At 39.7% G+C, this 20,000-nt stretch overlaps 1 protein-coding gene and 1 long non-coding RNA gene across 3 annotated transcripts in view; both read right to left on the bottom strand.

Moving 5' to 3' along the window:
* The window catches only part of vps11 (VPS11 core subunit of CORVET and HOPS complexes), a 55,310-nt gene that overhangs the window by 40 nt on the left and 35,270 nt on the right, over positions 1 to 20,000 (bottom strand). The window contains exons 5-16 of one of the 2 annotated variants that reach the window (XM_030438843.1): positions 18,177 to 18,424; positions 13,096 to 13,297; positions 11,782 to 11,933; positions 11,350 to 11,536; positions 10,936 to 11,079; positions 8,554 to 8,751; positions 8,280 to 8,441; positions 7,996 to 8,129; positions 5,107 to 5,309; positions 1,900 to 2,071; positions 1,461 to 1,683; positions 1 to 543 (exon numbers count right to left, since the gene is read on the bottom strand). The exon at positions 1 to 543 is cut by the window's left edge and continues 40 nt beyond it. In XM_030438843.1, the coding sequence (XP_030294703.1) occupies positions 379 to 543; positions 1,461 to 1,683; positions 1,900 to 2,071; positions 5,107 to 5,309; positions 7,996 to 8,129; positions 8,280 to 8,441; positions 8,554 to 8,751; positions 10,936 to 11,079; positions 11,350 to 11,536; positions 11,782 to 11,933; positions 13,096 to 13,297; positions 18,177 to 18,424 (2,190 nt within the window). In that variant the 3' untranslated portion in view covers positions 1 to 378. Of the gene's footprint in view, positions 544 to 1,460; positions 1,684 to 1,899; positions 2,072 to 2,966; positions 4,551 to 5,106; positions 5,310 to 7,995; positions 8,130 to 8,279; positions 8,442 to 8,553; positions 8,752 to 10,935; positions 11,080 to 11,349; positions 11,537 to 11,781; positions 11,934 to 13,095; positions 13,298 to 18,176; positions 18,425 to 20,000 lie in introns of those variants that run through there. The other variant, XM_030438844.1, reaches the window with a different exon arrangement.
* The window catches only part of LOC115594651 (uncharacterized), an 8,167-nt gene continuing 7,942 nt past the window's right edge, over positions 19,776 to 20,000 (bottom strand). The window contains exon 3 of the long non-coding RNA XR_003986540.1: positions 19,776 to 20,000. This exon is cut by the window's right edge and continues 486 nt beyond it. This is a non-coding gene — a long non-coding RNA (uncharacterized LOC115594651).

Here is a 20,000-nt window from a genome sequence, read left to right as displayed (position 1 = left end):
AATAATTTCAATCCTCAAGTTGGAGTGATAGACATAAAATACTTTGATTAATGACAGACAGTTCAATTATGTGTGCAGGTTCACATCATGAGTACAAGCAAACACACTTAAGCAAAATTTCAAAGGTTTAACTCAGCAAGGTTTTAGTACAAAGTATTATATGTGTTAAGCTTAATTGCATTTATAGAGTTCCCACCGAATTGTGTCTTTGAATATGAACACAATGATCACAGTCGCTAAAAGCATGAAGTTGCATTTGCTGTTAAATAAAGTGGCACCCCCTGTGACAAAGCATGTGGGTGAGAGCCAGGACCGATGTAAAGCTGATCAAAGTTTCTGCTCAGGTAGCATTCAAACCAAAATCACAAGCTGAGGCTTCTAGCAGTTTCTCTTGGTGTGGATTAGAAGGTCTCTCTGCAGGTTAACTTCTAGACTTCCAACAGTTTTGCTGCCAGGCAGGTCGGTGACCAGAGTCAGTTTGTTAAACACTCCTCGACCAAAATAGTCAGCCACGACAGAGAAGCCATCATTCGAACTGCGCAACTGAAATCCATAGAAAAAACACAGGAACTTGCATTTACCAACATAACTGTGGAGTTAAGGATGTGACATGCACAAAAGACGTGGTAAAGAAAACAGTATGGGCTAATTACACCCATGAAGGTACTTAAAGCAGACTATCGATTGGATTAAAACAGATGATGAAAAATCACAATGAATGAAAGAAATTAAATGATTCAACATAGGCCTGGGCGATATGACTGAAAAGTTTATCACAATGGTGAAGTTTCATATTGTTTATTATTGATCATTTTAAATGACGTGTCCTATAATTTGCTTTATTATATCACATATAAATTATGCAAGTAAATAAAAATACAACAAGCTAGCTAACCTGTCCTTTTTAATTCACAATTTATTCTCCATCAGCAGATTTCTGAAGGGCTTATATAAATTAGACAGCAAGTAGTGGAGTGTCTGGGGTATCAGCTCCAATACTGGCTGGCTAATTTATATAAGTGAGTCATTGTTGCCCTGATAATCACATCAGCCACTTTGGCTGTTGCAAGTACAGTGTCTCTGGGCTCTTAGGTAGAGCAAACAGGCCAGGTGGCAGAGATGTGATGGGGCCTTGTAGACAGCCGGCCTGTCCACTCTCCCTAATGAGCCCAGAGACATTCCTGCAGCGAAGAGCAGCTCTGGACAATGAGTGACTCCAAAGAGGAGTCTGTTAAATGCTGCTCAAATGTCGCTATTAGCATGCTCCATTATGACGTGATCTGACAGGCTGTTTATGAGCCAGGGTGTATACATTATGTGCTCATATGCTTTGCATTTAATGCATACACATGAAACTACTTAACATTTTATTAAACTATAGTGTTATTGGTATCGATGACATATCCATCACTGATACATATACATAACTTTCCTTCTCATTAAAGCTCAAGTACTGTTACCTGTCTGTTAAAGTGGTCATGCAGGTCCCGTTTCTGGTCCTGTGCACGCAGCATGTCCATGACTTTGCGGTTCTCTGGAGTGCAAGTTGGGCACTCAGCCTCACTCTCAGCGTAGCTTTCGAAGCAGTGTTGGTGGAAGGAGTGGCTGCACAGGAAATGAACAGATGGCAACTCCAGGGGGCTGTTGCACATGTTACACTTGGTCTTCTGGAATATCTTGGCACTGTGTGTGGAAATATTGGGCTAAAGATTTTAATTCATACAAAAAAGTAAATTTATTCATAACTGTTTGCTAGCCCTCTTCCAAAGGGCTGAAGTGCCTATAACTGACAGAAGCAACATTACATCAAAAATGAAGATGACAGAACTGCATTAAAAAAACCAATATAACTGGTGGTTAAGTAAATTAAATGGAAAATCCTCCTTTCATACAACCCACCTCATTTTGAGCTCCTGGATCTCAGAGCGGAGGTGGGCAGTTTCTTCACGGTACTGGTGGATTTTGCGTTCATCGTCCTCAATCTGCTGGCTCTCCCTCTGCAGCTTGTTGATGAGGTAGTCCTTGATGACGGAGAGAGTGGCTGTCGAGTTGTGTGCCAGTGTCTGCACCACTATGGCAGATTATAAAATGAAAAATCATGGATGTAATGCTGTGGTTCGTTTCAATAATCATCCTACTGATGCTAAGAGTTCTAAACACCTCTCAAACTGTCCCTTCTTGTAATAATGCATCGTGACTGAGAGGATGATAGTGAGTCACTGAAGTCTCTAGCCTAGATTAAGAAAAAGCGGAGCCAGCAGGAGGGAAAAAACGCAAAGAAGATGGGACAGCTTTAGTACGTTATTCAGTAAAAACACAGGGATGCAGAGCCTCCAGAAAAATGACTTTTCTCAACATCTCAACTGCTCCTGAAAAGAAATTACATCCGCAGCAGAGAAAAAAATTGATGTGAAAAGAAGCTTAACAGGAGTACATATTGTCTGGGCATTGAAACACTGAAGACAGCTGTGGAAGAGTAGAATTTATCAGTCAGTGTGATGTCACTGTTTTCTAAGCGCTTTGGCATTGCTTTAGCTGAGCTAAGGCAGCTGTAATGTAAACACACGTGTAGATCAGGGTTAAACATTGTGTACAATAGGTAAATCCCGAAATTCTTGCTCTAAACAAACTAATTTAACTGCCCTGCTACACCTTGTAGCGAATAATGAATAATGAATTACCACTCTTCCCTTTATTCTCATCTGCAGCTGGTCTCATCAACAAGCCCCCCCAGTGCATGTCTGTCTTTATACATTACATGACTTCAGCTGACATCTTTGACCATTATCCCATAACATATACTCTCTTTACTGTGAACTTTTGCACATACGATGATGACGAGTTTTGCACAAACTTTACAGTTTGTGAGTCTAAAATATACACACTTGCTATAGTATTTGTTATATAGTATAGTATATAGTATATAGTATTTTGGCCTTTTTTATGGCTTTATTGATAGGTTAGCTGAAGAGTTGACAGGAAACAGGATGAGAGAGAGGGGGAGAGACACGCAGCAAAGGGCCCCAGGCCGGGAGTCAAACCCGGTTCCACTGCAGCGAGGACAAAGGCTCTGTATATGGGACACCCACTGAGCTCAGCTGAGCTAAACGGCGCCCCACATTTCCTTTTATTTTTTTTGTAATTTGTCTGTGCTCTATATTTGTGTTCTTGACTGTTGCAGTAATTAGCCTTAATTTATAATGTACCAGACACAAAGGCAAATCCTTTAAAGCATTGTAGTCTTTTGTCATTTGTTACATTAGAATGAGCTGATCTCAGTATTTTGTTTCAATGTATTCCTCCAAGTTTTATTTGGCACCTATTGTGTAAAAAAAAGAATGCAACTGACCAATGTTGGATATATGGATAAATAAATGTACACATTATTTTGGTCTTTACAAATTGAATAATGAGCAATAATGAATTTGCATAGAAATGAGTTACAGGGTATATACAGAAATTCTTAAGTTGAATTTAATACCTTTTAATACATTTTTTAATACCTTCACAATATTTTTTTAATACCAACATGACTTCGAGCTGCAACTGTAATGGCAAGCTTTCGAACTTTAGTGTTGGGGGTAACTAATTATAAAGTAACTGTCACTTATTATCATTTGTTACATAAGAATGAGCTGATCTCAGAATTGTGTTTCAATGTATTCCTCCAAGTTTTATCTGTTACTTATTGTGTAAAAAAAGAATGCAACTGACCAATGTTGGATATATGGATAAATAAATATACACATTATTTTGGTCTTTACAAATTGAATAATGAGCAATAATGAATTTGCATAGAAACAAGTTACAGGGTATATACAAAAATTCTTAAGTTGAATTTAATACCTTTTAATAATTTTTTTAATACCTTCACAATATTTTTTAATACCAACATGACTTCGAACTGCAACTGTAGTGGCAACCTTTCGAACTTCAGTGTTGGGGGTAACTAATTATAAAGTAACTGTCACTTACTGTCATTTTGTTACTTAACTTTCTGAGTGAATAAGTGTAGTAATGCTTACAATTCAAATCAAGTACCTATTATTACTGGACACTTTGTTACTTTTTTGCTACAGGATTTTTGTTACACTGACCTATACACAATTATTTGTAAACACCATTTTTCCAGCACTACACTCTCTTTCACGATCATTCTATCACAATGAAGACAAAATGACAAATGAAAATCAGAAAAGGTTTAAAAAGTTTAAAAACAGAAATGTTTAATTAAAGGACTTCTGTAAAAAGTAAAGTGACAAGTATATAAAATATTAATTCCTTTCAGAGAGAGAGAGAGGGAGAGAGAGAGAGAGAGACCTGGCTGCCCAGACAATACAGGCTGTGTCAGCAGAGACAGGTGGAGACTGAGACACATTTCCTACACAAATTAAATGTAAACTCCAAGATTTTGATTCACTCTCTGACCAGATTAAAATGCAACATGTACTTGGAAAATATAGTGTCAGCGCCATAGAAGCAGCACGATATGTGAGACCCTTGAGCGGGTGGCTGGAAAATAGGTCTCGGTCCTTTAAAAGGCAGCTTTTCTAAAAAGAAAGATAAAAAATGCCGGTATGTTTGTAGCTGTTCTTTAAAACACTGAAAATTACAACAATACTTGTGATTTTTGTTTGTTTGTTTTTAATCACACAAAGATACCGTCTATCTCTGATTTCATTACATATGACTTAATATTTTGAAAAAAAATTTCATACCATGTTTAAAGAGTTTTATTCCTAAACTATTCTCTTTATCACATCCACCTGTTCCCCCACAATGTTGCAGTGCAAAACAGTTTACATCATGCAACAGATTTGCACAGTCTTTAATATTTGGTAAATGTGAGACATGCCTATCATGTCTGCATCTTAACAACCAGAGCCCAGGAATTTCAGGTCCATGAATGACTCTGATTGGTAAAACTTGCAGTACAATTGGGCAAATTTGTGGAAATGTTTGTGCAGAATTCAAACAGATTGGTTGAATTTGTGTTGTGTTATGGGTGAGAAGACATTTCAGCTTCCTTTATGAGCTGATAATAATTTTGCTTAAAATTCAAATAAGCATGCATTAGGTATGAAATATAAATACACTATAACTCACCAAGTAACGGAGGCATGAGGTTATTTTGGTCAATGTGATGTAGGACCTCACTGATGTAGGCCTTGCAGTCCTCTTCTTTTCTGGCAAAGTATCCCAGTGCCTGCTCCCAAAGACAACCCTCTTGGTCCCCATAGCGCTTGCAGGCCTCAATCACTTTACCGTATTCCTCATTCTGCATGTGGTAGTGCATTATCTGTTGGTACCTGCCAGCAAACAAAATCATGTCATATTTGAATCCACAGTGATGTTATTCAAACTGTATACAAATTTTGTAGCTCAGCAGGTAAAGGGAACATGGGCACCACAGGCCTTTCTAGCAAATAATGTAAGGGACAATATCAAATGAAGTTATCAGTTATGCCACTGATTCCTGATTATGGACACCTCTAAGTAAATTATCCCGGTTCAACTACGGTCACTTGACAAAGTAAAAAAAGGACTATTAATGTATATTTTCACTCTGTTACCCTGGCAACACCTGATGGTTTGACTAATAGCTGAAACAATCATTATAAGCCCCTAAGATTGTTCACAACTCCACTGTAACTTTAGATATGATTTAACAACACAAGATAAACTATTCAGCTCTGCTCATAGAACCCTTTGGCTCGGCCTTTAGCTAGGGAGCTAATGCTGTGATGAAAAGATCCAAAATCAATAACTTTGAATACATTTGAAGACCAAAGACTAAATATAATTTGACGGTATGTTTAAAATTAAGTCTAGCTTAGGCAGAAGCCTGAGGTCATGAGTTGAATAATGAAAAGGATGTGAGATGATTACTTGTGATGAGGCAGGGTTTTCCCTGCCATTATACGGCTTAGGCGCGGCGCCCAAGCATTTTTGCCTCCTACCTAAGCAGGGTTCTCCCCAGACGCCGCTATATCGCTAGGTGAGCGCCGCTATACGCTGCGCGTGACGGTGACGAGCGTCCGCGCACCCCCCCCCCGGACAGACGGTGCGCCGCTACACTAAAAATTTCTGAGGAGAACCCTGTGAGGGTCCCTCTACTTCGGGTGCAACTTGGGCTGTGTGACAGAGGAGCCATCCTGTGGTGGTCAGAGGATGATGCATTGAAGGACCACAGTGAGTGCTATAATTTATTTCTAATGATGAGGTGTCTGCAGCCAGCTAAAGCTAATACCACTCATTTTAGATACAGGCTAATTTAAAGCACACTGATTTCAAATAGTGAACAATTTCGTTCCAGGGGCTTCCATATATCAGGATTTCATTTAACACCCTGTAGCCAATTAGAGTAGTATTTATCCAGACCACTGTATATAAATGTGTATAACAATAAATGAGTTAATGGATTCACCTGAACATTTTTAATTGTCCAACAAAGACATCATTTTGATTAAAGACTTAATTTAACAAACCCATATCATTTCATCATCAGCATTTTTCACCAGTAAAGTTTGCACCAGTGCGAATGCATACTAATCATCTATCATGATCAATCAATACAGACTAATGACAGGGTTCCCACTCTTTTAAAGAGATTATTTTCAAGGACTTTTCCAAGACATTTTCAGTGACGATCTAGCTAGCATGACAGACAGAGATCGTGCCCATATACTAATATGTTCCTCTCTGTGGAAGTCTGAGTCAAAAGATTCAAATGAATAATTAAAACCATCTACTAATTTGTTTCCTTCAAAGAAAAATGAACAGTTTTTACTTATTATACTACCAATACTATACTGTGTACTATACTATAATACATACAAGTGATGCTTATATAGCTAACCACTTTGTAGTCTCAATGTCCCACCCACAGCACTAACTGATTGGTTACACGTAACGAGTAATAGCCAATCAACACTGTATATCACTGAGTCTATGTCACAGACGGACAGGCGGCTCCAATCAATGAAGAGCATCGCTGAACTTACAACAAATATCACAATCTCATGACACCACTGAAAATGCCCAGAGTTATAACCTACATGATTCCACTCAATGAAGGCAAGAGCATCGTTTTTTAAAAATCAGTTGCTTAGTGTCAAACTGTGTTGCACTTCAGAGTAAAACAGAGTGCATCTCTCTCGTCTTTTTCGTGCAGCTCTGCATCAAGATTTAGAAAATTAATAATATAAAAGTAACAAAGATGGTAAAACTGTATTTCACTATATGATGGTTAAAACTTCAGTTCAACTCTGGAGTATTAACTGCCACTGACTGTGGTCAGATTAACAAAACATACTTCAACCCCTTTACTAGTTATATTAGGTACACTCTTTAACGAGGCACCCACCCACCCACTATGAGATGCCGTGACAAAAGTTAAAGGTTTCATATCATGTTACGGTCCATTCACCGTAACAGTGCAGCATTGTGTGAAGAGACAACACTAGGAAAGTAAAAAAGTACCAGTAGCCAGTATTTAGCCAGTGTTTGACATGCATATACTGCCATTCATAATTTTAACCCTGGCGTCCCATTCCTTTTCATCAACTCTCTGAACAGCGCCCAACACATATTTGAAACCATTGCTCCTAGCCAGATTTGAATCACAAACCTTAAACTTTTGCAGGCAAAAAAAGCTAGCTCGCATGCAGCCTACTCAAAATACTCTTGTCCATAAACTAACGTTACCAATTAAACGTTAATACGACCCTTACTTTAGCCCTTTCAGATGACAATGTCATCCGTTTTGGGGAGCCCTGATAGATAATAGGAAAAAAAGTTTAAATAAATTTCCAGAACAGCAGAAGATTTTCCAGGACATTTGGCTTTTTTTCTAATTTTCCATGCGTTTTTCATGTCTGGAAAATTGGTTGGGAACCCTGACAGAGATGGTATGTTATCTTGTGATGGTGCTGGTTTATCACATCAACTGGCTTCATACATATTCAGACACTGTTATTGGTCTCACTCACTTACAGTTTGCCCTTCTCATAAAGGTAGAGAATGCCTTCTTTGAAGTTGTGCATCTGGCAAAGGACCAGGGCCTTATCAAACACTGTGTTGTCACTCCTCAACAGGGACACAGCCTCCTCCTGCAAGACCGTTTTTCTCTGCCAAAAAATGAATTACACAAAAAAGCTAAATTATTTTTCCCTTGTTAAACAAATTTGTGACAATATCACACAGCAATTTTTGTCTACTGCAAAACATACAGTATATATACACTGTAGAGAGTCATAGCTAGTCTGTGTGTGACTGACCTCAGGGTCCTGTTCATGTGCCCAGTCTTGCAGCCGGAGCTCCAGCAGCGTGTCATACACACCCTGAGAAGAACCATAGTCCACCTCAATCATGTGTTCCAAGAAGGCTTTCAGCTCCCGTGGGTTGTTGGCAAAAATTGGGATGAATTCTTCAGAGTTGGCCTTAAACAAAAACAAATATGGACAGTCATTTATGAGAAAATATTCTGATAATTACAGTGTTGTGTGAAAATGAGTCTTTAACAGAAAAAGATTAAATGTTCTGAAGACTGACCTTATTGATCTGAACCCTATCCAGGCTCTCTTTTTCAGCAGTATCTCTGCTGGGTAGGTAGTTGGTGCATAAGCCTTTCAGGAGAAGTGTGGTACCTTCAGGAACATGGTGCATTAGTGTCTTGCCGTAACGTTTCATGTTGCTTTCAGCTTGTTCGAAAGGCAGACGTCCGATGTAACGCAGCCCTTCCTGATAGTTCTGGGTTTTGGAGAGAAACACAGTGAAACCCATTTCACACATGGTAAGAAATCATTCATCAATGGTTAACCATGGAATGGAACTCGTACATGTGTGCCTTGATCCCAAGAGAGTGAAATTTATCAAACAGAACCATGCGTATGTGCTGCTCTATAAATCTGACAAACAAAATGCATATGTATATCAACATGTTTGTGTGTAAAAGCAGCGGGGACATAGACATTTCTCTGTTCTCCAACAGGCTGCATCAGTGATCGATTTTAAAACTGTTGTCAAAAGCTAATGAGCATATCCTACAGTAAACCTACCGACATATTTTTCACAGCAACATAGTTATTTACAATTATTAGAGAGCAAATTCTATTTTGTCTCCTATTTTACAATATCCAAGAGTGCACAAGCACTTAATGACAGGGTACCATGTTTGGACTCTCCTTTAATCCTGTTTTCTTACAGGGTATATGTTAGTGTTTTGCTGGATAATTCAATTATTCATCCACCCAGCTGAAATACAGTCGTGGTCAAAAGTTTACATATACTTTTAAAGGGATATTCCGGTGTAAATTTAATCCATGGTCTAAATCACTGTGAAACTGTGTTAGACTCCCTCTGGAGACAACCGCATGACAACAATACACTGCAGTAAACGAATCCAAATATAAACCGCCACCAAAAAGCCACAAATAATGCTCAGAACAGCACCAAACTTCAGCAACAGTACAAATAGGGTCTCAGCACATAGTCCGAGGCATCTAACCTCCGCTAGCTTAGCTGGATTTCTACTGAAAAGCTGACTAAATTTACCACTCTTCTGCAGCAGCTTCCTGTTGACGGAAAGTCCCGACAACTCGATTACCGAGTGCAGCAGAGTTCCGCGGCTAATGGATGAAAATGTATGATTATGACTCCATGGAAAAGCAATCAACGTTCATATGTGTCTTACCTGCCAGTTTATAACAGTTATTATCGAGAGCGGACAGGGAAAAGAACGGAATTTAGCATTTCTAACCGCACTCGGTAATCGTCGCGTCGGGACTTCCCGGACCCGGAAGCTGATGGAGGAGAGTTGAACTATGTTTTTAGCATCCCAATAGCTTCCCTAGCTAAGCTAGCGGAGGTTAGATGCCCCAGACTATGTGCTGAGACCCTATTTGTACTGTTTCTGTAGTTTGGTGCTGTTCTGAGCATTATTTGTGGCTTTTTGGTGGCGGTTTATATTTGGATCCGTTTACTGCAGTGTATTGTTGTCATGCGGTTGTTTCTGAGGTTGATAAAACTCCCTAAATTAGCGGTCTGCTAACTTGATCTCTCCAGAGGGAGTCTAACACCGTTTCACAGTAATTTAGACCATGGATTAAACTTACACTGGAATATCCCTTTAAGGAAAATATACAGGTGCTAGTCAAAAAATGTAAATATCAAGCCTTTTGGGGCGGCAGTAGCTCAGTCAGTAGAGACTTGGCTTGGGGACTGGAGGGTGGCCGGTTCAAATCCAGCTACAGACCACAATATGGAAGTGGACTGGTAGCTGAAGAGGTGCCAGTCCACTTCCTAGGTTACTGCCGAGGTGCCCTTGAGCAAGGCACCGAACCCCCCCATGTGTGCTCCCCGGGCGCTGACATAGCAGCCCACTGCTCCTAGCTTGTGTGTATATGTCTGTGTATACTTAGAATGTGCAGCTAGGGATAAATAAAGGTTCTTCTTTCTTCTTCTTTTTTTAATTTAATTTTGATGATTACAGCTTAAAGCTTTTGAAAATCAAAAGTCCAATATCTCAAAATATTAGAATATCATATAAGACCAATCAAAAAAGGATTTATCATAAAGAAATGTCGACCTTCTGAAACTATGTTCATTTACGCACTCAATACTTGGTTGGGGCTCCTTTTGCATGAATTACTGCATTAATGCGGCAAGACATGGAGGCATCAGCCTGTGGCGCTGCTGAGGTGTTATGGAAGCTCAGGTTGCTTTGAAAGGGGCCTTTGATAGGCGTATGGGAGAAAAGAAGTGCACACCTGGGGCACCAGTAACCTCTTTCAGCCTGTCAAGATGGTAAACAGATCATTCAAGAACAGACAAGCAGGTTCTCAACAGCCCTAGAATCTGATATTTGACCAGATCCTCCTCTAATGATGATCTAGATATAGTACATCTAACACAGGTCTGTACATCAGCTTTTACCTTGAGGTCTTCCAGCTGGATTTTTAGGTACCATTCATGGTGAATGTGTTTTTCAGCCAAGAAAACAGCGTGGCTGTGGTAGCCGGCCTGTCGAAGAACCTTGATGGCGATCTCAACATCAAAGTGGACTTCACTTTCACTGCTCTGTTCAGTGCAGCGAGAGAGTGGTGTTAGAATACAGCAGCCACTGGTGGAATGCTCATAATGAAAATTAGTCCTTTAATTATCTGTCGTACTGTTCCCGAGACTTATCTTTCTTCAGAGGAAACCCCTTAATTTTTTCAATACCGTCATGATTAAAAAAAATAATAAATTAAAAAAGAATACTTTTTTATTTTAGAATAGGATCCCCTTTACTTTTTTATTTGCAATTAACACTAAAATAATCAGCGCTAACTTTTACCCATCAGTCACCTTAATGAACTCTTCCAGCTTGGAGCTGTCCTTCAGCTTGGTGTAACAGTTGAGCAGCAGCGTGGTATGGTCCGCATTGGCTAGTGACTGCCTGTGCAGGGCTTGCAGATATGCTGTTAGGTTGTGGATCCTCTGAGCGTCCAGAAATTTCCTGATGACGTAAGATGGCTCCAGTTTCCCAATGGTGCTGTGGGAAAATATAGTCGTATTTTTAGAGTTTTTGTCAATTCTATAAAAGCTTGGTGATTAAAGCGCTACCATTGCATAAAGTGCTACACAAAATCATGGCTCCTTTTCTCTGGCACATCTTTAACACTCCAAACAAAGACAACAACATGACCATATGGCAAATATAATACAGCCTGTAACTGTATATGATGCATATATACAATACAAGGCAAATGTTTTGAATGTTCAAAGTGATGTCATTACCGAATGTACTGCTGGATGGCGCCATCATGATCTCCCTTCAGGTAAAGGTGATCACCGTACTGTCTGAAGATCTCAGACAGTCCGTCACTGTCCAAGTGCTGGCTCTTAGCCAGGTTTATCGCCATCACAAACAGGTTCTTCTTAAACAGCATCTTAAAAAAAAAAAACAAGGTGACGACCCTGATCCACAGTAATAATAGTCAGTGATTAATCAGCAGTTAAAGGGATAGTTCATATAAAGTACATATCTATAGTCGGTCTGTTCCCTACCGTAATTGCCGATCAGCGCAGCCTCAGTTTAACCACCTAAACCAAGGCCCACCTAAAAAAAACTGTATCAGTTCAAGTGTACCTTATATAGAGAAAATACACAGCGCTTTACATCGCCATCAGACCACCCTTTCTTTTGGCACTACACTTTCTCATCCGTAGAACCTCCATATCCCTACACATTATCTGCGAGCGGCCTAATACAGTGCGAGGCCAAGTTGGGCTAATGCGTAGGAATATGGAGGTTCTACGTTTTAGGTGGGCCTTGTTTTAGGTGGTTAAAATTCAATGCATCTGGACTCTGTTCACTGCAGTACAAAGCTGAGCGGCTCTCTACTTCTCCAAACTGAGGCTGCGCTGATCGGCAATTACGGTAAGGAACAGACCGACGATAAAGACCGGCGTTCTATACACGTCCCGCTAATTGCACGGTTACTTGCCAACACAAAAAAAAACTTGACACAGTGTGTCTTTTTACAATTTATTTACCATTCATAGTGTTTTTCAGCAGAGAAATATAGTTTGCCAAACCGACACCGTTTCGCTTCTCCCTCTTTGCAGCTTTCCTTTCTTTTTCTTTTCTTGACCAGTGACGACAGCTCAGCCTTTTGCCAAGAGTTGAAATCGCCACATTTTCAAAAAATATTTAAGTTAATGTGAAACTCATCCATACTATTGGCCTAGGAGTACGTTTTTTTCCGATATTAAGTAGACTACAGATCAGCTGACGTCGCTTAGCGACCAAATACGCTGGGGTGATAAGCGACCGGACAATATGCGGAGCAAAGATTCAAGAGCACGGGGTGCTACGATATACGTGAATCAGAGACAAAACTGCCACTTTCCTTGACGATGGTCAAATATGCTTAGCAGCGGTCAATTATTCAAAAATAATTGACCGCCGAACGTTGGGAAGGCCCATTCAAGTGAATGGAGCATTCTACAGCATTAAGAAGAGCCGTGTAATAAAGATATGTACTTTATATGACCCCACTTCAAAAAACCCAAACTATCCCTTTAAAGGCAGTTAGCCCATGGACTCACTTCCAATTTGGTCTGTGTGTCTTTCTCCTGAAGAGCAAACATTTTCCCATCTCTGGTCAGGATGTAGAAGGAGCCCCACTCTGCCACCACATCAATGACATCATCAAAAGCGGCACTGTAAGCAATGAACTTGTTGTCCAGATCATAGATGGTCAGAAGCTGTCTGTCTGATGGAAAGCTCTCCCTGCTGCCAAACTCTGTCCTGATTAGAAAAGTGACACCAACAGTTAGGACATTGGGTTTTCACTGAGATTTTGGTAAGCTGCTATTAATTACTTAGATAAAACCTGGATAAAAATCCTTGATTTTGAGAAATATAATACTAGAACAGCATACCTGCTCCACTGCTCTCAATAGGGTAAAACTAAAGCACATTGGCACTTGTGTACATGCCACAATGTGATGCACTGCACATTATCTGCTCGGTGCAGTGTCCCCAGTGTAAAGATATAAGTCAGTTTCTCTTATTTAGTTGTTTCTTTCCGATTTGTTGCCTATTAAAGTACAAACAAGCATTTGCGAAATGTTAAATTAGTCATTGCAATACAACTGAGAACATGACTGCCATTAAAAGTACATTAAAAATGTAAAAGTAAAACACATCTCAAGAATTTTAAAAGGCAAGCCAATTCATTGTAAATGCCTATGTCTGAGTAAATAATATTTTGCCAGCGGAATCAAATTGTTTACAGGATATTCAACCTTTCTTTTAGTACAATATATTTGTTGTCCCAAATTCTTGACTTCTTTCTTCACAAGGATTGTATAATAGTGATGAGGTATGTTCATGAATGGACATGGGTTTACAATTCATCACAATTCCTCCTTGGCGTAGATCCATGACTCTGCTGTACAGCTCAGCAGAGTCATGGATCTAACAAGGGATACAGCATTGGAGGTAGAGCCCCATACATTCCAATAAAAGTTGCTCAGTGGTGAATGAGGCCTCAAAATGGTCCACTTCCTTGGTAAAAAATGACCTGGGGAACATCCCTTTCTTCCTTATTTGCCATTTATTAGCTCCTAATTACTCACTTCATCCATAAGTCCTTCTTGACCTCCATTTTGCAGGCCGTCCCAAAGCTCAGGAGAGGATAGGATTAATTGTGCTTAAAAGAGCAAGGAGTGACCCTGAGGAACTTTCTTCATTCATTGGCAACATTTTTCTTTTCATGGTTTTAAACATCTGAGGCTGATCATTCCTGAGCATTAGGTTTGATATGTTACATCATTTCAATTTTCCCAGAAACATTTTGCTCAAAAATAGTTTACACTGTCCAAAACACACCATAATCACATTCTGAGTTATCAAATGATTATTTCCCCATCAGAATATCAAGGAATACAGATAAAATTATTGAATAAATAGAATACTATAAGATACTATAATATACTATATCATTACATAATATAATATAATAATATAGGTTTTTGGTCTCCTTGATTTCTAATAATCAATTAACTAGACCTACAATAACTAGACCTACAATAGCTTGTCACAGCTGGACTCCCTGTTATGATGTCATGGTCATTTTTAAAGTTCATAAATCTAATTAGGATAAAATTAGAAATTGCCCAACTGTAACCTAAATCCTGTTTTGTTGAATTGAATTGAAAGCGCGGAGCATTTGGTAGGACGGGCAGGTGGGCGAGGATGTTAAAATGCAGCGCTCTGATTGGCCAAAGGCTTTTCACTCCACTTGCATGCAGATTGATGTGGCTCAGCAGCAGAATTAACTTCATAGATCTGAACTGGCATAAAAACTGAAACTTTTTGGGTGGTGTCCAGGGTACATATACAACAATAATATAATGAAAATAAAACAATAACGTTGAATATCTAGAGTTGGTCAATAATTACTCGCCTTTGCTTTTACAGTGAAGAACTTCTTGCTCTTCACCTCCCAAAAGGCGGAATTATTCACCAATCAAGATCGAAAATACATATAACATATAACTTTTATAAGCTTTCATCCCGGGATCAGTATATGGTGAGGGATTCTCAACAATCCCTTTTACACATAAATGTCACTGAAGTTGAGCTCTGGCAGGGAACTGGATATTTTTAGCAGCTCAAATACTTTAGCAGGTGCTGTATATGGATGTCCAACACATGCTGTTTATGTCCATATTGTTCCTTGTCTACGGTTGACTGGTGATCTAAATAACTGCAAGGGTAATTTTCTGGCTTTCTGTGTTTCTATGGGGAGTCTGGTATGAACTGCAGTCTTGGTCTACTGTTTTGCCCTCCAGGTCAGCTCATGGGTCACATGACTGGTTGACCATGATGGTTTCAAAGTCTGCTGCTCTAAATCCGAAACATCTGCTTCTTTCTCCAATGGTAATAAGATTAGATAAGATAAAATAAGATGTCCCTTTATTTATCCCCCTTGGGAGAAATTTGCAGGTACAGCAGAGGGAAAATGAGTAGCAACTCAAGAGTAAGTCCCAAAAAATAGAGACAATAATAAAGAGATATTTGAAGAATAAATTGACAATTGCAATAGAAAATATATCAAAAACTATTAGATTAAAGAAAAACATACTTTATACAGTAACTATCCTTGTATGTACATAACTTGCAATATATAATAAATGTGCCTGTGCAAATGTGCAGGGTTCTGGAGATATTAAATAACAAGAACAAAATACAAAAAAAAACACTGTCACTTTGTGACATAAGGTGCATTATTGAGTCCTCAATCAGTAGACCAAGGAGGTGTTGGAGCTGTGGTAGTGATGGTGTTGTGTCGTCTCAACGCTGATGGTATGAAAGAGCCCCCCAGACTGGTAGAACTTTTGTAGCAGCCTAGTGCACACATTGCTAGTGCACATGTTAAAAGACTCAAGTCTCCTCAGAAAGAACAGCTAGCTCTGTCCCTTCCTGTAGAGGGTCTCAGTTTTCTCTGACCAGTCCAGTTTAATGTTCAGATGCACCCCGCACCTCCATATTCGAAAATGTGTTCCAAAGTGGAGGGAAATGTTGTTATTCGAATGTAATGACGTGTTCGAAATCAAAATGTGTAGTCTATAAGTGCAACAGACCGCCGATGTAGTTCGCCTTGTGATCCAGCAGAGGGCGCTCTAAAACGTCACTATCAGCTTGACCTATTGCATGCCCTATTGACCCTTGACCTATCAATTCAGCTAGTACTATTATGTTGTTTGCTACGACAATAGAGGACACATGCGAGCAAAGCCGTCCTGAGCGGAAAATCACAGTTCTACACCGTAGATGGAAAAGTATCTAACAAAGATAAAGCTGTCTGTCGACTTTGTACAAAGCAGCTATCGTACTTGACAATGACAACAAATCTGTGGACTCACCTGCTAGCTTACCACCAACATGAGGCAGCAGAGACTGAGGCACCACAGACGAGCGGAGCTGCCAGAGCAACGTCAAGCACACAACTTCCTCTGACTGCCTACTACTCGGCACACTCAGCTTCAGCAGGCCCCTTGCCAGCAGCTCGTAAAAATGCCATCACCGACAAGATAGTAAGATTTATATTCAAGGATATGCGGCCCATTGGTATCGTTTCGGAAGAGGGGTTTCGGGATCTCATGATGGAACTGGAGCCACGACATAAAATTCCAAGCCAGACCACTATCTCAACACACATAGTACAACTGTATGACAAGACACGGTGGCCACACATGCTTATGTGACAGTCACAGCTCACTGTATTTCACACTCATGGGAATTTGACAATTACTAAGGAGCTGAGAGGAAGCCACACAGCTGTCCATGTTTCACACAGCATCGGCAGCACGCTGGATGAATTTGACATCTGCAATGCTCTGAAATTTGTTAAAGCCATACACAATTGAGGGCTTATTCAAGTACCCTGTGTGGCCCACACGCTAAACCTGGCAGTGCGCAAGGGGCTTGAGGTGAAAGCCATTGATACGGCCCTTTCCAGACTAAAGCAAACTGCCAACAGTGGCAACCGTCATTTTTGAAAAGAAGATGTCCCATTTAGAACTTCGCACTTCTGAGTGGTCTGTGGTTGAGCAACTAAAAGACACACTGAAACCTTTCAAAATGGCAACTCAGGCCCTCTCCACCGATGCCTATCCCACAGCATCAGCTGTCCTACCTCTGCAGCATGTCATGATATCTCAGCTAAGCAGTCCCATTGCATTGCATAAATCATTTTTATTAAATATTAAGTCCAAGCCTAATAGCCTAAACCTATATTACAACAATACGTATTTTCCAAGACGACTGATATACTGGTATCTCAAATTAACAAGATTAAAAAGATCAATATTAGCGTGTGATATAGGGCTAAATTTATGTAATTATTCTCACAGGCAGGATGGTGGCAAATTTGAAAATGCGCTACAGTGAAGAGAGCAGAGAATGGATGCTTCTCAATAAAGCGGCCTCCCTGGACCCCCGGTTCTCTCGCTTACTTCTTCTTTCACCTGAACAGAGAAATCTAGTCAGCAATAGTTTATCACAAGAGATGAAGGAAAATGAGAGAGGCAATGACTATACACAAGCACAAGAGGAAGAAAACACACCTGCCCTGGGTGCGATGGGGAGCTTGTTTGGGGACTTGTACAAATCGAGTGACTTTTGCAACAGGAACGCTTCTAAGCACCTACAGAAGCACTTGAATCCTTACTTAATATCCCCCTTGACTTATGGTATGTGTATCTGTACATATTTTTCTATCAACAGAAAATATTACCATGTGAGCATATAAAGTGACACAAACATGGCTTAAATTTTGTCAATAAACTCACTCCACCACCATTTTATCCAATGATGAGCTCTTTTAATTTATTCAATGCGGTCTAGGTCGTATTGCAATTATGTTGAAAGATACTAAAATATGATTATATTAGGTTAGTGGGAATGACCATTTTGCACATAGATGTTTTCCTACATGTGGAAAACAAGCTTTTTAAGACACGATATCTCAGCACTTCACTACTGTCTTGTAATATGTTTGGCAAACAGTTAATCTTTTTCTTAAAATTGCATCTTCTGAAATTTTTATATTGCACTTGACCATATTGCAACCTCAATAATATATCGATTAATTATGTAGCCCTAGGGTTGTCCTTACTTGTTTGGTGACTTTGCGTCCCTGATGAGTAAAAACAGATATCCACGGTGCCAATGGGCCAACAGCTTGTGTCCTTCGAAGGCAAAGCAAGGCCCACGTTCATCAGGTTGGTACAGGTACACACATTCATCACCAGCTACAATGAACTGGGAATCCTGGGAAGGATCTGCCAAGGAGGAGCAGCACAGTGCACATCCGTGTGTATCCAGCTCTACTTTAGGATACTCCTTGATGGACAGCGTGTAGCACTGAGCAAGGGGAGACAAGAGGGCAGTGAACAGGAGTTGAAAACGGCAGCCTATAGAACAGAGTCATAGACTAGAATTACCACATAATATATGTAGATCACTCATTTTACAAAAAGGTATTTTCTATATTTTTAGCAAAATGTACTTTGCACAGCTCATATATTGTGAAAAAATATGCTCTGTGACTAATTGAATGACACCCTTTTGTTGCTTCTTATCTTCTCTGTCATCACTTTAAACGTTGGTAAAACCAATCTCACAGCATAGCAGACTGATGTTTATCATATAATGAGCTGCAATCAAATGTTGTTTGTCCTCCACAATTAATTAATAAATTACTTAGTGTCTGCAGGTAGCACTAGTGTTGGGACCCACAGATGAATTCATTCATTGTGGATTTCAAAATGGACTCTGAACTATTGAACTATGAAAATTCAGCTTTGAATAACTATTGGTCAGGGTGACAGACCCCCCCTCTGATCAGATAGTCAAAACTCCAGCGCGTTCCTTGTTCTTTCTCTCTTACTCTACGGCCCCCCCCCCCAATTAATGTGTTTGTTCACTGTTTTGGTGTTATTGTGATCTCAGATCAGGTTATTGGTAAATTGCTTTCCTAGAAGGCTAATTGGCCATTAGTCGAAAGATGCTTCACATAGTTAGGGCGTTTTCACAGCTATAGTTCGTTTGCTCTCAGGGGTCAACTTGTTACAATGTTGCATGTTGCCTCGAGTTTGGTTTGTGTTCACACGGCAGCATTTACAAGCGGATCAAAATGTGTGATGCGCAAGGATACGCAGCAATTCAGCTGAATATAGCACCAAGCAGACAGGAAGTCAAGCACCAAAACAACAATATGACATCCGGTTACTTTTTAAAATAAATCACTCCATGTTGACAGCAGCACACAAATCTCAAAAAAGAGACGAACACAGGCTCTTCTGCTAATCCTTCGGTCGGGAACACTTCTATGGCGTCATTTCAGTGCCAGTATCTGCGCGCATAAAACCATAATCAGCACGCATAAAGACCTCTCTCTACGCGCTCGCCGTCTCCCTCTGTGCCTTCTGCTCGCTCGACTTTGCTGACTTTCTGCACTCTGGGGCGGGCACTGAATAGACATTGCATTTATCTATTGCAAATAAATGGAATTCTATCACTATTTGCTAACTATTCTTACTTATCAATGTATATGCGCTTGTGTTAGTTGCTTTGAACTCTTTACTAAACCTGTACAGTCATTGACAGCAATAAAATCTTAATATTTTCTTTTTTGTTTTTTAACTTCAGTGAGGCAGACAGGTGACTAACAATGATATGCAAATTGACTGCACAATAAGTCTGGACTCACAGCAGCATTATAATAACTGTGTTTTAATAGGAAATCCATGGCAAATAATTTAAATTTTGATTTGAATTAATTGCAAATAAATGGAATTCTATCACTATTTGTTAACTATTCTTACTTATCCCAAACTTACTCTACTCATTGATGCACAATAAATCACACAATCTTGATTTTACCAAGACACTTAATACCACAATGAATTCCTTAAAAACAGTATCTAAAGAAGTCAAA

The sequence above is a fragment of the Sparus aurata genome, chromosome 13 (genome assembly GCF_900880675.1).
Source record: "Sparus aurata chromosome 13, fSpaAur1.1, whole genome shotgun sequence".
NCBI lineage: Eukaryota > Metazoa > Chordata > Actinopteri > Spariformes > Sparidae > Sparus > Sparus aurata.
Note: the sequence above shows the minus strand (reverse complement) of the source record. Positions and strands in the feature narration are given on the sequence as shown.